Genomic DNA, 19,620 nt, shown 5'->3' with positions numbered 1-19,620 from the left:
AACTTGGCCATCCCTCCGAGATATGAACGATCTTTGGCTTAAACTTTCGTTGGTCTTTATCACGATATAGTTCGTTAATGCTGACAATGTAAAAAAAAAATAAATAATGATGTTAAAACTCCAGAACGGAGTTTATTAAAGGATATTTTTAAACCTGGACCTTATTTCTGGCATGAAATACGTTCATCTACTCACCGAGAACAGTTTGGTGAAAGTCGGCGTCCTTCAGAAGATATTTAGATAACTGGAGATCCATATAACGGAGTGAACGGGGCTTAGAGGATGCAGCCTCTAAATAAGGCATTATCTGTCTTTATTTCACCAATACTTTAAGAAGAATGAATGAATGAACGTGTGCTATAGCTCTGTTAGCTCATAGCTGCTGTTATGTGGCTACTTGCAGCTATAGGAGAGCTAACGGAGGGATTTCTACACAGGCACTCTACTGGGACCACTTCATCCACACGCCCCCCTGCAGCACAGTTTATTCACTCCGTGCTCTGTGACAGTCGGCTAACTTCACACAGAGTTTGCTGCTGATAGTTTTGTGCAACATGGCAGGATATTTATCAGATTTAGACAACGTGAACGACAACTTTGAGTAAGATGGACGTTCTTACCGGAGTGAATAAACTGTGCTGCAGTGGGGCCCATCAGCGGCTCTGTTGATTTTTCGTTGAACTTTTTTATACAAATGACCAGTTTTCTTAACTGCTAACAAGGTAACTGGATACATGAAGGGCTTTTAGGTGGTGTGATTTCACGAGAAACCCTTGAGAAATGGCAGATTAATGCGCCATTATCATCAGTACAATGGAGGGAAACGTTGGGCTGATTAAAAGCTTCAGTGGAGGCTGTTTCTAACAGAGCATCTTAGATTTCAGGTAGGTTTTATCAATGTGAGGGATGCTTGTTGGTGTTTTGAACGTATTTCATGCCAGAAATAAGGTCCAGATTTAAAAATGCCGGAGTTCCCCTTTAACCAAAGTTAGAAGATGGATCTTCTGCTGCTAGAATCTCTTTGCAAGAAGCATCAGCTGCTGACGCCACGCCTTTTTTATAATTTTATTAAGGATATTAAATGTTGGCTATGTTCAGACTGCATGTCACATGTGACCCAGAATTCTAATTTGGGTCCTAAATCGAATACCTCGGTCTGTACAGTGAAAATAGATTTTCTTCTACGGAATTGATGCGACTTTCACTTCCTATCGATGTTCGTCACATTTCTGCGGCGGTCCCCACGTCTGTCTCCTTCTTTTCTAAACTCGATTAACGAGGGCGCAGAGTTAGCCAGAGGAAGACCAGCGACTTGCTCGACTTTATTCCTTTATCTACGGTCTGTTCACACCGAAATCTGATACAAACCACATTTAAGCGCAATGTGAACAGGCTACGTTGAGGATTTTCTAACTGGTCGTGTTTCCTGTTTTGTTTTCGCCAACGAATGACAAAGTTTGCACATTTTAACTGAATCCAAACTACTGACGTAGTCGGACCTTCAACAGTTTGGGTCTCACCCCCGGTTTTCGAGACTTTTCGGATTCTCTCCTACGTTTCCTTCCTCAGTCTGCTGGTAAGTTAATGCATTCATTTTGGTTTTATTAACAATTTTCGAGGTACTTACCCGCCAACTAGTGGCCTGGAGTGTTCACACAGCTGGTTCTGTAGCTGGGTTGACTGAAAATGTCTCAATAATTTGAGTTTAGTCACTCAGCCCTACTCTGAAGACAAAGTTCACGAATTCTTGCTTTTAAATGCTTGTCACAGGAGGCTGGTGTGAATGAAATAAAAAAACAAACTCAAAACTTGAATAAAACTTTATTATTCCCTCAAATGTTCAACATTACTTTATTGTACAAAATCTGAACTATACATTTGACCATAAACCTGTTTTTTTCCCATAAGTTATTGTAACAAAGATTAAAGTCCGTTCAGCTGTTTAGTATCCAGATAAAGTTTGATAAAGTCCAGATGCTGCAGGTTCAGTTTAGTAAAGCTTGTACATAAATCTGATTATCCATGTTGGGGTGTGAAGTCGGTATCCTGGAAATTAGTTTCAACATTCAGAAAACAAAGGAAATTTTCTTTTTTTTTTTAGGGGGGGGGGTGTAAAGTTGATTAAATACCAAACTAATGTGACACCAGTTCAACAACCTGACGGTCACTTTCTAACGAGGAGCTCGTAAAATACGTTAAACTGTTAAAAAACTGCACTGTTTTCATACTGAAGGACACCGCCACGGGTGTCTGATACTTATGAGCCCGTTAGAGATATTTCTGTTTTAGTTTTTCTACCAATTCAAGTTCCTGTTCCATCATTTTACAGGTTGAAAACTGAGACTTAGGATCGAAACATAAGCGGTCAGACGTTAAAGTTGATACCAGCTCTTCAGGAGTCCTGAACTCGCTGTTTGTGTAGCTCCAGGTGACCCGAAGAGCTTAAAATGTTCTGTGGACACGCAGCTGAGCACAAACTGGCTGTCAGACTACGAACCTTTGAATATCCAAACTGCGTCTTTGTCCAATTGGCGAAGAAATTTGGACCAAAAAACACCAAAGGAGAAGATCTGAGCAACAAACCTGTTGTAATTCCATATGTGGCAGGACAAACTTCCATCAGAATCGCCTCAAAAGAAGTTTGGAAACAAACAAAAATACGGTTTAAACTTCACTTTAAAACTGTTTTATGTTTCCGTAACCTTTACAGTGATTTTACTTTGGGTCATATAGACATTTGCTCACAGCTCCTCCTCCAACTCGAACCCACAAACACCGAAAAACCCACAAAACCAAACCACACACCTGTCTTTAAACGCCCTTTTGCACACGATGTCCTGTTTGAGGGTGAGATCAGTGAAGGCAAACAAACAAATCTGAGGGTGGAAACCAAAAAACTCCTAACTTTAAAAGGAGCATTTCACCAGATTGACACAAACATGCAACAAAACAGTTTAGTTGTGTATATTTAGAACTTCAGACCATAAAATCAACATCAGCCGTTTATATTTATACATTTTTCTTATGTCTGTGTGAAAAAAAACCATTAAAAAGGAAGGAAAATACTTTAGGAAGTAACACACACTGTGAATATAACTGCTGAGGCAGCGGCAGTCTCACATTACTTTAGTGAGGATGAGTAGAAAAGAAATAACTGAATATATGTGCTCTGTGTTCATGTAAAAACCTGATATACAAACCCCCGTTTCCAGAAAAGTTGGTAAATTTTCTAAAATGTAATAAAAACTTTTAGTTTAAATTAGTTTGAACCCTTTAACAGGCACAGAGGAACACAAGTTCACCAGAACCAAATGTAGAATCTGAAGCATCAACACTCAGTGAAAGTTGTTCCAGAGTCCTTCAGCTTCCTTTAATGACTCTTTTTAATGCTTTTTGGGAACTGAGGACACTGATTGTTGCTGTTTCTCACAGGAATCTGAGTCCATTCCTGCTGAATCCCAGATTTCAGCTGCTCCAGCAGTTGCTGTTGTTGTCTGATTCTCTTCTTCATGATGCTCCAACATCTTCAGCAGGAGACATTGGGCCTCATGCAAGAACATTTTCGTATTTTTATCCTAAATTTCTCACTTTTTTCGTAAAGTTTCGTACGAACACGTCGCGTCAGATTCAACAAACGCTCTTAACCTCGGAAAAAGTGTGTAAACAACCTGCGTAAATGATGAAGAATGCCACACGTGCGTATTTAAGTGCACGAGGATAGTAAATTTGCATATTCCACACCCTAAATAATACCATATAGGGCTAGGCTTCCTCTCTCCTGTGCCAGGAAGTGTTGAAGAATGGCATCAAGGCGCGAAAAGAACAACTTTATGGGCTCTGAGACTGAAGTTCTGCTTTCAGAAAGGAAATCTGTCATTTTCAGCAGTGGAATTGCAGCTCCTGCTAAAGCGAAGAAAGCAATTACGTTAATTCGTAATGTCACGAAATAAAGAAGAAATGGTTTGATATGAAAATGGCTTAAAAAAAAAAAAACGTCTCGCCATGAGGAGGCGCTCCATGACTGCAGCTGAAGCCGTGCGACCAGTCCTGCAGAATGAGGTCTGGCATCGTCCTGCTGAAATAACCACGGACCTCCCGGGAAAAGACGGCACCTTGATGGCAGCATCTGTCTCTCCAGAACTCCAACATCCAGCTCTGCATCAGTGGTACCTTCACCCAGATGAAGCCCTCCATGCCATGGACTCTGCTGCAGCCCCAGACCATCACAGACGCTGGCTTTAAACCTTCCTCTGAGAACAGCTGGATGCTCTTTCTCAGCAGTTTTTCCCAGAAGCAGCTGAAACGTGGACTCATCTGACCACAGAACACGTGTCCACTGTCTTTCTGTCCATCTGAGATGAGCTGGAGTCCAGAGAACTGGGCCGTGGTTCTGCTCAGAGCTGATATATGGCTTCCTCCTGGTGTGATGCAGCTTCAGCTCACATTTCTGGATGCAGCCGTGGACTGTGTTTAGTGGAAATGCTTTTCCCAGCTCCTCCTGAGCCCATGTGGCTGTATTGATCATGGTGGCCTGATCTTTGCTTCTAAAGACTACAACATTTGATGGATTCTCCTGTTATTCCTGATCCTGACACCAGGTAATCTGCTGACTGTAAGATGTTTTTGTATCATCTGGAAACGCTTCCATCTTTGCCTCCGTCCCAACTTTTCAGAGTGTGATGCATCATACATTTCTAAATCGGTTTATAACTTGGCGCAGTCACTGAAAATAATTTCCTCTGTGTTGTTAAAGGTGGAAACAAATTACAGATGCAAATTTTTTTTTACTGTATTTTAGAAAACTTCCCATAACTGTTCTCTAAGATACTCACAGTAGCAGATACAAACTTTTTGGATCCTCGGATATGTTCTTGAGGTTTTGCAGCTGTGCAGAGACATTAGAAGTGTCTGTCTGGGCTGCAGGGGCGTCTCCTGAAGGACGTAGCATCCAAAAAGTGACAATAAAACCAGCAGGATTGGGCTCAGTCTGACCTCTGCTGTCAGCGCTCCTCCTGTCCTCCCTTCTCCTTCTCCAGGCTCGTATCTCCAGGGTCCTGCTGCTCACTGGGATCTGTGTTCTGGCTCTCCTCTCTCAGCGGGGCAGCCGGGTCTCTGACCACACCCTCCATCTCCACCTCCAGCTCCTCCTCAGTCTCCTCCTCCACCCGGCCCACGGTGTCTGGAATAATCTCCACCTCGATGTCTGAAGAGTCCTCGCTCTCCTTGAACCACACCGTTTTCTGGCCCTCTTTCCTGCGCTGCTTGGACAGGATCGACCTCATGCTGTACTCGTCCCCGTCTCCTCTGCCCCTCCTGCTGGGTCTCACCGAGGGGCTTCCCTTTGGCACATGGTTGGTGTAGACGCCGCAGGTGGAGCAGTGGCGGCTCCGCCTCTCCAGGGGCAGGATCCGGCTCCTGGGCTGAGGAAAGGTGCTGCGTCTGGGGACGGCGTTGATCCAGCGTCTGGCCCCCGCCCGGCTCAGGTCGCCCTCGTTCTGGAAGCCGTCGTTGGTGAACTGCAGCGAGTCTCGGTGTTCGGCCCTCGGCTGCTCGGCCTGCAGACAGGGGCCCAGGCACTGCAGGCAGGAGAGGCCTCTCATTAACACGGCAGTGAATGAAGCATGGAGGATACAGATAGAGCGAGCTATGTTCATCTGCACTGTTTAAACACAGAGCTCCTCTGTGGGTTTCAGCTGATAAATATTCAGCAGAACTGTACAGGAGGAGCTCCGCACATTAAACAGCTGAATCCGACTGAACCGTTACAGTACGGAGCCCCCAGCATACGACACAGCATCAACAAAAAGAGAATAAAGCTGAAAAACAATTCCTTTTGTTGGTCTTTATCCTGTCCTGTCCAGCGTCAGAATTATAACCTGAATACAGTTTTATGACAAACGCGATGCCCAAGTACTGCTTATTCATTTGTTTTTGTTCGAACACTTAGAAAAGAGCCTTGTGTCTCTGCTCATGGAAGTTTTTCTTATTCAATATCTGATGTTGAGCAAGTGGCTGAAACCTGTTGTCTGTTAGCCTCGTTTGGGCCATCAGAAATTAATCAGAGTAATCGGAGGCTGTGAACAGCTGGTCACTCCCCTCTCTGAAACCACTCCTTGGTTAAAGGGGAACTCCGGTATTTTTAAACCTGGACTTTATTTCTGGCATGAAATACGTTCATCTACTCACCAAGAACAGTTTGGTGAAAGTCGGCGTCCTTCGGAAGATATTTAGATAACTGGAGATCCATATAACGGAGAGAACGGGGCTTAGAGGATGCAGCCTCTAAATAAGGCATTATCTGTCTTTATTTCACCAATACTTTAAGAAGAATGAATGAATGAACGTGTGCTATAGCTCTGTTAGCTCATAGCTGCTGTTATGTGGCTACTTGCAGCTATAGGAGAGCTAACGGAGGGATTTCTACACAGGCACTCTACTGGGACCACTTCATCCACACGCCCCCCTGCAGCACAGTTTATTTACTCCAGTAAGGACGTCCATTTTACTCAAAGTCGTCGTTCACATTGTCAAAATCTGATAAATATCCTGCCATGTTGCACAAAACTATCAGCAACAAACTCTGTGTGAAGTTAGCCGACTGTCACAGAGCACGGAGTGAATAAACTGTGCTGCAGGGGGGCGTGTGGATGAAGTGGTCCCAGTAGAGTGCCTGTGTAGAAATCCCTCCGTTAGCTCTCCTGCAGTACAGTACACGTTCATTCATTCATTCTTCTTAAAGTATTGGTGAAATAAAGACACATAATGCCTTATTTAGATATTTAGAGGCTGTATTTTCTATGTCCTGCTCTTTCCTGTTTTATGGATATACGCGATTGCGAGTTATCTAAATATCTTCCGAAGGACGCCGACTTTCACCAAACTGTTCTCTGTGAGTAGATAAACGTATTTCATACCAGAAATAAGGTCTAGCTTTAAAAATACCGGAGTTCCCCTTTAATCAGCTAACACGTGAACTGCCAATTAAAATAAGGGGTTACGTCTGAATCGTCCACCAAACAAGGCAAATCTGCCCCACTTACCTTATCCATGTCGCTCCGGTCTCAATCCCATTCCTGTTGTCTCCGACTGACACAACCTAACAGAACCGCAACCTTACTAACTTCCGCTCTCTAAAACACACTTCACTTGTGGTTGTTGAATTGCCAATCGGCAGTGAACAAAGCAGACTTAATTAGTGCTGATGCCAACTACCTCTCACTTCATATCACCTGGATTAAACCCGAAAACAACGCTACCCCAGCTGCACTTTCGACCAACCGCACATCCTCGTACATCTGGGCAAGGTGGTGGAACGGGCCTGCTCATTTCCAACAAGTGGAAATACAACTGGATAGTGTAGTGGTATGATTGCCACCTTTCATGTGGGAGATCTGGGTTCAAACCCCCTGCATCAAAGGTACTACCTCCAGTAGGGGTCCTTAGGCAAGACCCCCTTACCCTATCTGCCTATCTGTAAGTCACTTTGGATAAAAGCGTCTGCTAAATGCATAAACAACCAACTGCCACCCAAAGCTAAATGCAACACCTTTGAATACCATCTTGGTAACTGCACCAGTCAAAATCTACATGGTTGTCGTATATATCGCCCACCAGGACAACTTGGTGACTTTCTAGATGAACTAGACACCTGGAGGCATTTTGTACGCCTCGATGCCAACGCTGGTTTGATTTGAACTTAATTATTTGACTTTATTCTTAAAGTATTACAACTTAATTCTTGACATTTCAGCTTTTTCTCAGTGACCCTAACACTTCTTCATGTTTGTGACCTTCATCACAGAGAAAATACATTTTTAAAAACCTAAAAATAACATTTTAGCATTTTCTCGCCCGTCTGAAACCATTGAGTTGAACAAATTTCTGATGAAAACTGACCTCGCATATTTTCTCAACGCTGGCATTTCCCTTCCACAAGCGGGAAATCAAGAAGCCGATGACTATGAGACAGAGGACGAGCAGAGCCGCCATGACCAGGCCCAGGAGCGCCATATCACCTGCACGATACCCGACGTTCGAGGGGGATGGGATGGCCACAGCTGTAGAGAGAGATGGGAACGACTTGAGGTTACAGCTGAACAATTAATAAATTGGGACTCTTTTTACCATTCAAACACATGAATTAATGGTGTAGAACGGTGATGGTCGTACCAGGTATGACCTGAACAGAGAGCGCCGCGGTTCCGGACTCGCCAGTCATTGCATCCACCGCTCGGAGCTGCGGACAGTAAAGGTTTCGCAGCTTAAATAACGGCAGGAAGCATCAGGACGTGTGAAGACACGCATGTTAATGAGCTGGACACAAAAAAAAGCTGCCGCCACAGTCACCTGAAGCGCAAACGACTCTGTCTTCACGACTCTTTTCAGGATCACAAAACCATCAGAGGTCACGTTGACGTAGCTGCTGTACTGAACTTCGTACTTCATATCTGGGTTCATGCCCTGATGCACACAGAAAGAGAAACCACACAAAAGGAAATGGTTTAAGAAATATTTAAATCTTCATTAAGCAGTTTCTGACCACTGTAATTGGTTATTTTGCTGTCTTTGACATGTTCCATAGAGATTACTCACACTGGCAAAGTCCTCGTCACGAGCCCGGACCCTGAAGGGTCGGTTGGTGCTTCGGTCTCTGAGGATCATGCTCTCTGGTACGGAGTTGCTGTAGATGAATCCCTCATATCGCTCTTTCTCAAAGCGAGGAGGGTTCCTGCTCTTCTTCATCACTTCGATGATGACCTGTGTCACTGCAAACTGATCTCTGTTGGTCACCTGTGACGCCTAACAACCAGAAGAAAATATATCTATCGTGTAAAATAAGGATAATCAACTTTCCACTGAAAAATCACCACAGAATTATTACTTATTCTTACCAGAACCGTGAGGATTATTGGGCCAACAATATCAGCAGCTTTAGCCATCGTGATGTTCCCCGTGTCCTCATCAATCTGAAATATATTTCCTTCATTTCCTAAAGATGAAGGGAGACAACAAAGAAACGGGTAGTTTTCCACATAGTTGCTGTTAACAAATCAAAATACAACAATATTTAAAACTTAAATAAAAATGAGAAAACATTGTAAATACATGCATTGTAGTGCTGTAGAAACAGCCGTGACTGCACTCCAGCTAGCTACAGCTAGCCAATAAGATAGCTTGTGAACTGAAGTTAGTTTGAAAACTTTCTCGTTTCTTGTAATCAATTAAAAAGAAACGTAAATATATTAGAAATTGATTTAAATAATCGATTAGTTTTAATTTATTGGAGAAAAAACTATAGAGAAAAAAATTACTTGAGATGAGCTAGCAGAACCAAAGCTAACTAGCCTAGCTTAGCATATTAACTGTAACGGACATCTGTGAGCTGTCAGCCTTTGATTCTTTTGAAATTCAGGTGATTTTAATCGAATGTACTACATTTAAATCATGTATTTAAACATTTAAATAGAGATAAACTCAATAACTAGCCCATTTGTATAGCCATATGTTTTTTTAGCTGTTGTTCAAAGTCTGTACCAGTAACTAACAACTAACCTTTAAGAGCATAAAATCGAGGTCAGGCAAAGAGCTTTAAACTATTTTAAACTTTAAATTGCAATATAGGAAAAAATAAATAAAACTAGACTAAACTAAGGTATTACAATGAAGGTTATGTTCTGTTTTTATATTATTCAGCTGATTGACACAAATGGGGGGGAAATATTCCTTGAAGAATATTTGAAATATCCCAATTCAATAGTGGAAAATGCACTGCAAATCAATCATCTAAAACCTTTTTAATAGCAGAATTATCTGTTCTTATGGATGTTTGTGGAAAAGTACATTTGATGCTTTAAAAGAAACACTTGAAATTATGTCTATAAGTCAAATTATTAATAAATAGGAAACAAATCTGCTTCATAAGAGACCTGAAAATGCCACAACGAATTGAAAACAAACCACGTAGTATTCTGTAGCTGATCTGCTCGCTCCGGTTTCTATCTCCATCCTTTGCGAACACCGGGCCGGGCTCCAGCACCAATGGACCTTCCTTTGGGTTGGAAATGAATCTTAATTAACTTAGCTCTCATCATGTCAAGATTTTATTATTTATTTTAACCTTTTCATCAGCACTTTACTCCGATACTCCAATAAAACTGCAAAAATCTTTCTTTATGCTCTGTTCAAGCTTTATGGAGATTGGCCCAAAAACCTTCGTGAACTTTCGGTTCGTGAAACTTACATCTATCACTTTGCAGGTTTAAATGAAAACGTAAAACACGAACAAACAAAAAGGAGCTGGACCATCATTACGTGATTGGTTCACCTGAACAGCAGATGTTCGGACAGTTGCTGTAAGTTCCTATAAACTCTCAAAATCAGACACTCGCCTCTTTCTCGGTGAGGTTCACTTTGCCTCTGTAGCCGCTGCTCACGCACAGTTTGGCGATTCCTAGGTTTGTCCGCACACACGGCTGAAACCATGGGGGCCGGTTGTCGACATCCTTCACCTGGACTGTGATGGTGGCCACAGATGTGAAGAACGGCTCATTGGAGGCAGAACCGTTTAGCGTGTCCTGGAAGAAAAGAGACGAGTCTTCGAACAAAGAAAAGCTAAACCCACCTGGACGAAGTCTTGATAAATCTTATTGTACCTGAACATGTAACACCAGAGAGATTTTCTGCACGACATCATAGTCCAGGATGCCTTTAACAAGTATCTTTGGAGTATTTATGTTCTCCAGCCGGAAGTATTTATCCTGTATTAACAGAGAAAGATGACAAAAATCATGTTTATAGCGATTTACTGAATTCATAAAGCAAGATTTAAGAAAACCTAACCAGTTTATTTATGGATAAAATCCATAAATTATTTATGGATAAAATCCATAAATAAACTCATGGAGTGCTGTTGAAGCTAGCTTTAAAGGCTACATTATAGGCTGGTTTTAAAAAGAAGCAGCTTATTTCTGCCTGATCCCTGAATATGAAGGATTTATTGTGTTTGTGTGACGCCTCCTTACAGTCTTTGTTTTAATGATTTATAATCAGTTTTTATCAGGGTTCAGTCAGTATATTCACATGCTACCATTATATCTGATAAAATGTAATCAGATTACTCTCCTTGTTTCTGTAAACATCTGTGTTGTGGTACAGTGACGTGCCTTAGTTCAGCTTGTTTTTATTGGGGTTTTTCCCAATTTAATTGTCACGTATCAGACTAAAACTATTTAACTCGGTACCATGTTGAGCAGTGAATCGTAGCTCTGGACGCTTTGCTCTTTAACAAACTAAATGCACCTGTTGTGGCTATCGTTATAAGTTAGCCGAACAGTACACGATGTTTCAAGTGATTTTAAAGTTGGAGACAGTTTTCAGATTGGAAAGAATCTCACGTGAGTTAGTCTGCGTTTTCAACCAATACGTGCGCTGTTGCCATGTCCAATGGGGAAGCAGGTGGCTGAGAGTAACCATGGCAACGAGGCAGAAAAAAACGTACAGTTCAATTGGACCGTACGAAAGCCCCGCTTTTGTCTACATTCGACGGTGTCAGTTTGTCATTCTTTCTCTTCTTTCAACACAAATTAAAATGAACTTTTTTAATTAGAATTTAACTCGAAATGTTTTACCTTTGTTTTTAATTTGAGTTTGAGTCCCATCGGGTATTTTATGTTGTGGTGTCTCGTTATGTTAGCTTGTATTTTTAGTCAGTTTTAGTTTTATTTTATTGATCAATGTTTTTAAATTAACTTGTAAAGCTTTTTTTTTTTTCTTCTTTTTTTGTGTGCTATTATCATAATCTTTATTAATTATTGTCATTATTATTATACAATATTCACCTTTTTTGTGTGTGTGAGATCAAATGTTAAGTTTCAACACACTGACTTTTATCGGAACATGTAAAATTTATCAATTAAATAAAACTCTTGTGTGTTGTAAGCTACCATAACAAACAATACTGTGTATATATCTTAGATGATTAACTTAATCTTCATTTAGCAATGTTTTCCACTCGCGCTTTACATATTTTCAGGTCTACATTGCTCTTGTCTTTGCTTTTTTGAAGCAGTATAAAGCTCCAAAGAAATTATGTCTAATGTTAAGCGATTATTATTATACTTGTAAAGCTTTTAAACGTGCTACAGAAATAAAATTGACATTAACATTGACCCCAGGTGCATGATGGGAAAAAAAATCACAGTTGTGATCTTTTAAATATGGACCCTATAACATCTGGAGTCTTTGCAAAAGCTTCAGACTCACAGATGTTGTCTTTAGATGTGAGAGGGTGTCAGGGGTTAGTGTTGGTGACCCCATATAACATGTTTTCACGTCTTTTCACACCTTGTTTTCAATGAGAATGACCACGGTGAGGGCAGTCTTACCGTTGCAGGCTCCAAGCGATAGTACAGCGGGTCCGAATCGACATCCGTCGCTTCTATCAGCCCAACGCTCGAGTTCACGGGCGTGAGCTGCAGGACGCAAACCTCAGGGTCAAACCAGGAAACGGAAATATGTCCTTCTAAAAACACACGGAGGACCAACGCTGCTTACCTCATTCACGTCCAGCAGGTAGTGGTTCTGTGCAAAGTTCGGGGGGTTATCGTTCACATTTCCAACCAGAACCTCGACAGACTCGTTCACCTCGAGAAAAACGACACAGAAAAATCTCTAAATCCAGAAATAGATATTTTTAAAAAAACTAATGTTTGGCTTCTCTGCGATAAATACTCACAGATCTGGAGCCAGCTCTGCTGCAGTGCACCCACGCCACCAGAGTTGCACTGGGCAGTGACTACAAAACACACATCAGCTGTTACACTGAGAAATTATTTAGTTTTAACACCTGATCTGAAGATGCCTCCTACCACAAACAGCCCCAATCATTGGTCAACCATTTTTTATGTGATGCTATATAGAGGTTGCACATCGTCAAATTAACAGCTGAAAAAAGCTGAATTACACGTCAAAATGTGTAATTTATTGTCTTCCTGAAGTGATTCTGCAGTAATGCAACTGATTTTGTGAGGGATGACTGCAAATATTTAGCTGTGAATATGATTAATTGTGAAATAGAAAGTTCTTAAGGATTGTTCCTTCCAGGGTCTTAAAGTGAAGTAAAAAACACCTCAGATGACATATTTCTCCGTGTTCGTGCATTTATTTAACAAAAATTGGGGAATTAAAACTGGAACCTGTTTGTAACTATCAGCTTTCATATCTTAACGGGTTTTAAGAAGCAAGTTAATCCGTTATTTATGGAGGTTACCTCAAAATCCAGGCCTTTCTTTAGCATCAAGACGGTCCCTACAATGTAGAACAGATCTTCCGGGTTCACTGAGACCGTCAGACTCACATCGTTGCCACAGATGATTTTTACCACCTGGACGTCTGCCGTGTTGTTTTCTGGGATCGTTACCGGGCCGGGAGGCACCGTGCAGACTGGGAGGGGAGAAGAAGCAGAAATAGTGTCCAAGTTCACTTTAGATTAAGTGGATAATAACACACCTCTTTGTTTGTATTAGCAGATGATTTGATCATGAAAATAATATTTGGTTCTCCAGAGTTGTCTGGATTCTCAGTTCATGTCCAACCAGAAACAACAAAGCAGTATGATTCAAATCTACCCACAAAATGGAGACAAAATGGACCCTGGTGAGGAGGAAGCATCACAAAGGTAGATAAAAAGCTTTCTTTTTTTTAACCTTTACAGGTGGAGCCAGTCAAGAGAAGAAGCCCCTGAACCATCACAGGACACACAGCCGTCCAAAAGATGTTATTTCTAATCGCGTAAAGTATGGAAAATTCATAATTAATTACATAGAGTCGAATAATATCAAGTAAACTAGGGACTCATTGAGGTCTGAGGCCTGCAGCTGGTCCCTTTGGTTGGTAAACAAAGTAAGTTTTCTGTTTGTTGGGTTTTATTTTAATGTTTGACTCGGTCAAACTGAGAACAGTCAGGGGGTTTATGTATTTCTAATTTAATTATTGTGTCATTGCCAACAAACAAGCAATTCAGAAGAACAACAAAAAAACAACACAAATGCATTAGGAGGGACTTTCAGGGCCCCTGAGGGCCCAGGGTCTGGACAGTTATGTCATTTCCACTGATTGGTAATCAAACACTCAGAATAACCGTAACATTTAGTTTCTTTTTCCTGTTTTTTTGTACTGAACAGGTCGCAATCTGTTTTCCGATCAATTGTAAAGTAGTTTGATGTCTCTATGCTCTAAAAATGGGCGCACGAGCCCAACGACGGGTCAGAAACCACCGCTTTAAAGGACCAGAAACTGACGCACACGTATTCCTCATCCTGCCCTGCACTGACACCCAAATCAGAGCCTTACTCACGTCTTTGAGCCGAACAAACTGCAGAAAAGCAGACGGCAACGACGCATCCAAGGAGAACGTCCACAGGTTTGCGCTTCGATTTCAGTTCCATGTCCTGATTTCTGAGGCAGCAACAAATGAAGTCCCAAGGAGGATGAGGAGCCCGTGGTACCAGCTGGTACTCGGCCACATAATGCCCCGTCTGTGCTGTCCGGCGAGTGGGAGTAGACTACAGTTGCAATGTTTGTGACTTCATCTTACGGGCACATATTGCATTAAGCCCCTGCCAGCAGCGGACTCGCAGCCTCCCACTAAAATACTTGCATCTCTTTTAGTTGGACGGCTCATTTTGTACTGGTGGCCCTGATGCATTCTGGGAGGGATCTGGCAGAGGAATGTTGGAAGCTGGAAACATTTCTGACATGTCTGAATACTCTCCAGGTTACATGGACACGGTTGTTTCAGTCGGCCTCTTATTGACATTACTGTGAATAATTCCAGACTCTAAAGCATCTTTTAACCTTTTGGGGGCTCTAACTTTAATATACAAATAAAACCAATGAGCTCAGGTACTTCAAACAAGATGACCTCCAAATCATTAAGTTAAAGAGGCTTAAGCTCTCATCTTTAAACCCTAGGTTACTACCTTATACTCCCTTTTAAAATGATAAACTAGCTTGTTGTAGCACACCTTTAGATAAAAACCCAGAATTCTGTTGTATTTGAAATATGTGGTGAATGACGAGCTGAGACAAGGTATCAAACACCACCAAATTTACTCACATTTATGGGCTAAAATAAAAAGCATGAAGGGATAAATGTTAAAAGAGTTAATGCTGAGGGAGGCTGGTAACTGCTACAAACACCAACAGGACAGGTCTGAACAGGGGCATTCACTTTACCCTCTAAATTTATTGCTCATAACAAACATTTTAATGTCTTTTCACATTTATCTCTTCATGCTTTTCAGTTTAGCTGATAGATATGAATGAATTCTGTGGTATTTGATACCTTTATTTCTAATAAATCTTGAAATCTTCCTCGTCTTTGACCATCATTCATTTAAAATATAACAGACTTATGGATTTTTATTATCTAAAAAGGGAGTAAAAGATATGAATCTAGGTCATGCCACAGGCTGGCTACATATTGGCGTTGTTGGCCGCAAAGAACATGCTGGTTTAGATGGGACCAAGATTTGTTCTGAAAATGTTGAAGTGCTCCAATAATGCCTTTATTCTTATGGCCAATGAGTTTGAATAATTAGGACCTGGTTCATCAGCTGTGAGCTGAAAGTTAGTTATTTTCCTGAAGTTATTATGGTAACAATTTGTTTTGAATTTATAAATGTGTTTAGTAACGTACATTTGTTTAGAAACGCGTAAATTTGTTTAGAAATGTGTACATTTGTTTTTAATTTACATACATGTATATTTGATTTGTACTTGTTATCACACATTCAAGTACTAATACAATTTACAAAACTTAAATTTGTATTAATTGGACTTATATGGACTTTAATGAATTGGATTTGATTGGATTATGATCGTAAGGACTTGGATTGTAATTGGACTGCATCACTGAAATGCCTTTTGATGACATTTGTTCTCCAGGAGATGGTTTTCAGACTCCTTATTTGCTTTCCTGAGATAGTTAAAAAAACACAAAGCGAGAGGTCGGAGCTGTTTTCCTCTCCCTTCCCTTCCTGTCTGATTCCTCGCATGATAATAATGACAGAAGTTCCACGAGCACAAAGCGGGACACATAACGGCCTCACATGTGGACAAGGCAGCACTGTGCACACAGCAGCCTGTAATACAAGCGATCTCATCCCATCTGTGTGGGAACAACAAGCTCATAGTGTCATGATGTCACATGAAGCTCATTCATTATGTTTACATGCAGAAACGCTCCACACCAGCTCGCGACACACAGCCCATAAACTCTGCCCAAGGTTGTTTCAGAGGAGTTATTCTTTAACATGTGAGGGGTTCCTGCTGTTCACCCCTCTGACCAGCAGGGGGCGCCTGAACAACTCAGATCAGGTGATCAAACATCAAAGAAAGACTTTATCCAAAGATTTCACATGCATCAAGTGGTCTAAAGACATATTTAGAGATCAAAACTTGACTTATAAGTACAATGTTTCCTTGTTTGTACATAGAGAAACTCTGAAGCTCTAACTGTTGTGTCTTATAAAACAACAGGACAACAAACTACTGAGGTGTGACTAATTAAAGGTCACATTATGAACAACAGAGACAGGAAAAACATATTTTTCCATATATTTCTGAAGGTATGAGCTCTTACAGAAGTGGTGAAGGTCAAAAAGGCTGAAAAACTCCCACCAAAGAAGAAGATTCTCAAGCTGAAACTTCAATACTGAACCAAGAAATACATAGATTTTTTTAAGGGATTATTTAATATACAGATGAAATTAATGATGGATGGACCCAGTAAGTAGGATGATTGGCACTATCCTGACAGTGCATGACGCAACCGAGGTAATTGAAATGCTCGTTTAAGACAGCGTGGAAAAATACTTTCCTTTAAATCTGTGTTTGTGTGGTTGTGATAGCTACATCTGAGCTCAAGCAGAAAACACAAGAAGGGAAAGAGGAAAAGCTTAAACTTGAGGCTGTGAGAAAGGAATTTGGAGGAGGGTTGAATATACAAAAAGGTGCTAAAGAAAAAAGTAGAGGATGGAGGAGAAGCCAGCATCAGGAGTGATATTAAAGTCAAGCCAATAGAATAATGCTGCCGGTTGAAGCTGCTCGTTTTAGTGCCATCCACCATCCTACTAACCCCCAATAACTGGATTTTTGTTGCATGAGCCTGAGGACATTACTGCATCAGTCTCGAATTTAATAAAGGAAATAAAATATATAATACGTAGACATTAATCAAAGAATAAAAAAAGTTAAGTACCTATGTTCGTAACAGTAAAATAAATAGCGAAATCTTTTCCCGGAAACTGTTCTTTCAACCAAAAGTTCGACCAAGTCACTCAGAAAATATGCCACCTGTTTCCTTAAGTATGAAACCACAATTACAAACATTTTCTACATTTCTTATGCAGCTAATTTGGGTTTTTGTTGGACATACACCTGAGCATGTGGCCTCTATCTAAAGATAAAGAATGGATGGCATGAGGTCAGCTGAGATGTCGACTTCCAGCCTCTTTATCCGGATTCTCAACATTGTTGTCAGGTTTAAAAAGCAACAATCAGGCTTTTATTAGCAGGGTGGTGTCCGGCTCTCAAATGTTTGTCTTCTGCAGGAAATCATCCTCTACTTTTACTTCAGATATCTTTACTTCATTCTTATCAGCCCTGTAAATAAGTCCATTTCTTCTTTTTAGTCAACCTACAATCACCAAAGGAATGTGGTTAGGTTTAGGAAACGAATATCTGCTCACGAAACATTAATGTCCTTGAATTTAAGATTTATTCATTTTTGTGCTTGTGGACACTAAATGAACTGCATATTCTCACAGTTTGTGTAACTGTCACAGGTGTTTACGAGTTTAAAGAGGAGAAAATCACATATGTTGGGTGGAAGGATTTAGTAGCTTTATATAAAAAAGGCGAATTTCTTCGAAATCGTTCTCTTCGAACTTTTTAGAGCAGCCACTTCTACCAAAAGTCTGCTCTTAAACTATCTCTGTTCTGTCTGTGTTTTAAATGCCAAATATAACAGGCTGCAATAAAAAAAATATATACTTTACCTCCTCAAGAATATTTAAGAAGCCGACTCTTTTCTGATCATAATTATTTTATGAACATAGAAATGCACTTGAGCTTCATAGTAACACCAGTCTGCCCACTGACGTCTATTTTTAGAGTGTTTATGCTGGAAAACTTGTACTTTTCCTGACCCCTTTTTATAGAATAATGTGGGAACTGTTGGTGATGTAACTGCAACTTAAGGCTTGTGGGGTTTAGCAGGAAAACTAATCTCATTAGAGACCCACTTATTAGCATTCTTGGTGCACCAACAACAATGGCAGAGAGTCATTGTTTCAAATGACATTTTCTATGTTTTTAATGAAGGTTTCTTTGGGAGTAAGACCCAAATGCCCGATCAAAACACAAAAATTAATTCCAGCAATTGGTCAAACAACTAAAGAGTCAAGCAGGAGGGGCTTAACTCTGAGTTCACCTAAGGTAGTTTAAAGAAAAACAGGCATATGAAGGATGTCGGACCACGCAGAAAAGCTAAACCTGGGACAGATGAGGATAATACAAAAAATAAGAGTGCAAGAAATAAATGGGTAGAGAACAAGTCTACGCAAAGAACTCAGATAATCAGAGAAAGGACAAAGAAAACAAGAGTTCACACACAAGGTAGATAAGACACTAATACAGCACAGGTGTGAAGCAAAACACAGACAGGAGTTTACTTTCCTGCTGTTCTGTGTATAAAGGTGGACATTTACCTGTAAAAGTTAATACAACCGATTTAATAGACTGATAATTAATGGATTGAGGATAGGTGTATTTTAGACAAAACTGTTATCATTTACAGCCTGCATTCAACATCTATGGACCAACCAGAAGTGGCTGAAATTGGGTTTAAAATGTTCCTCTAACAACTTAAGTTTAATCAAGTTTGTGGGGGAAAAAGCTAACATGACTGAAACGACATATTAATTTCTTATAGCTGGAAAAGTGTCCCGTTATAATCAGAAGACAACGTCATCTGTTACCAACTTATATTGGACCCGATTAGTTGAAAAATGATTATTACCAGGTCTTGAAATTAGTTCCTCAAAGCATGTCTTATACTGTCCTGTTCTTAACTCTTAACGACTGAATTTTGTTGCTTTCCTCCAACTCAAGGCTTATTCTGAACTATAGGAACTCTGGGGAGTTAAAGGGGAACTCCGGTATTTTTAAACCTGGACCTTATTTCTGGCATGAAATACGTTCATCTGCTCACTGAGAACAGTTTGGTGAAAGTCGGCGTCCTTCGGAAGATATTTAGATAACTCGAGATCCATATAACGGAGTGAACGGGGCTTAGAGGATGCAGCCTCTAAATAAGGCATTATCTGTCTTTATTTCACCAATACTTTAAGAAGAATGAATGAATGAACGTGTGCTATAGCTCTGTTAGCTCATAGCTGCTGTGTTGTTGTTATTGGCGGCTATCGGGGGGGCTTATAGAGGGCTTTCTACACACTCGTCTACTGGGATGACGTCATCGACGCCCGCCGCTGCAGCACAGCTCATTCACTCCAGTAAGAACGTCCATTTTACTCAGAATCGTCGTTCACGTTGTCAAAA

At 40.7% G+C, this 19,620-nt stretch overlaps 1 protein-coding gene across 1 annotated transcript; it reads right to left on the bottom strand.

Moving 5' to 3' along the window:
* Positions 1 to 2,103: 2,103 nt before the first annotated feature.
* cdhr5a (cadherin-related family member 5a) lies at positions 2,104 to 14,704 on the bottom strand. Its single transcript, XM_072381148.1, has 15 exons — positions 14,653 to 14,704; positions 14,354 to 14,539; positions 13,268 to 13,440; positions 12,734 to 12,793; positions 12,553 to 12,642; positions 12,384 to 12,470; positions 10,653 to 10,757; positions 10,385 to 10,574; positions 9,958 to 10,044; positions 8,892 to 8,989; positions 8,593 to 8,799; positions 8,347 to 8,460; positions 8,170 to 8,236; positions 7,897 to 8,057; positions 2,104 to 5,576 (listed from the first exon to the last, which is right to left on the bottom strand). Exons 1-15 carry the CDS (start codon positions 14,702 to 14,704, stop codon positions 5,001 to 5,003), a joined length of 2,253 nt encoding a protein of 750 aa, XP_072237249.1. The 3' UTR covers positions 2,104 to 5,000.
* Between the last annotated feature and the right edge of the window lie 4,916 nt (positions 14,705 to 19,620).

Source organism: Leuresthes tenuis, unplaced genomic scaffold, assembly GCF_036924035.1.
Source record: "Leuresthes tenuis unplaced genomic scaffold, fLeuTen1.0.hap1 SCAF_2, whole genome shotgun sequence".
NCBI classification, from domain to species: Eukaryota; Metazoa; Chordata; class Actinopteri; order Atheriniformes; family Atherinopsidae; genus Leuresthes; species Leuresthes tenuis.
Note: the sequence above shows the minus strand (reverse complement) of the source record. Positions and strands in the feature narration are given on the sequence as shown.

Bases quoted from the DNA above. Each gene is read 5' to 3' on its own strand.
- cdhr5a (XM_072381148.1), bottom strand. From the start codon at position 14,704: ATGCATCAGGGCCACCAGTACAAAATGAGCCGTCCAACTAAAAGAGAT. The intron at 12,794-13,267 runs GTAACCTCCATA...TGTGTTTTGTAG, and splicing joins AGAAAGGCCTGGATTTTGAG to TCACTGCCCAGTGCAACTCT. The intron at 10,045-10,384 runs GTGTCTGATTTT...ACCCAAAGGAAG, and splicing joins CCTCACCGAGAAAGAGGCGA to GTCCATTGGTGCTGGAGCCC.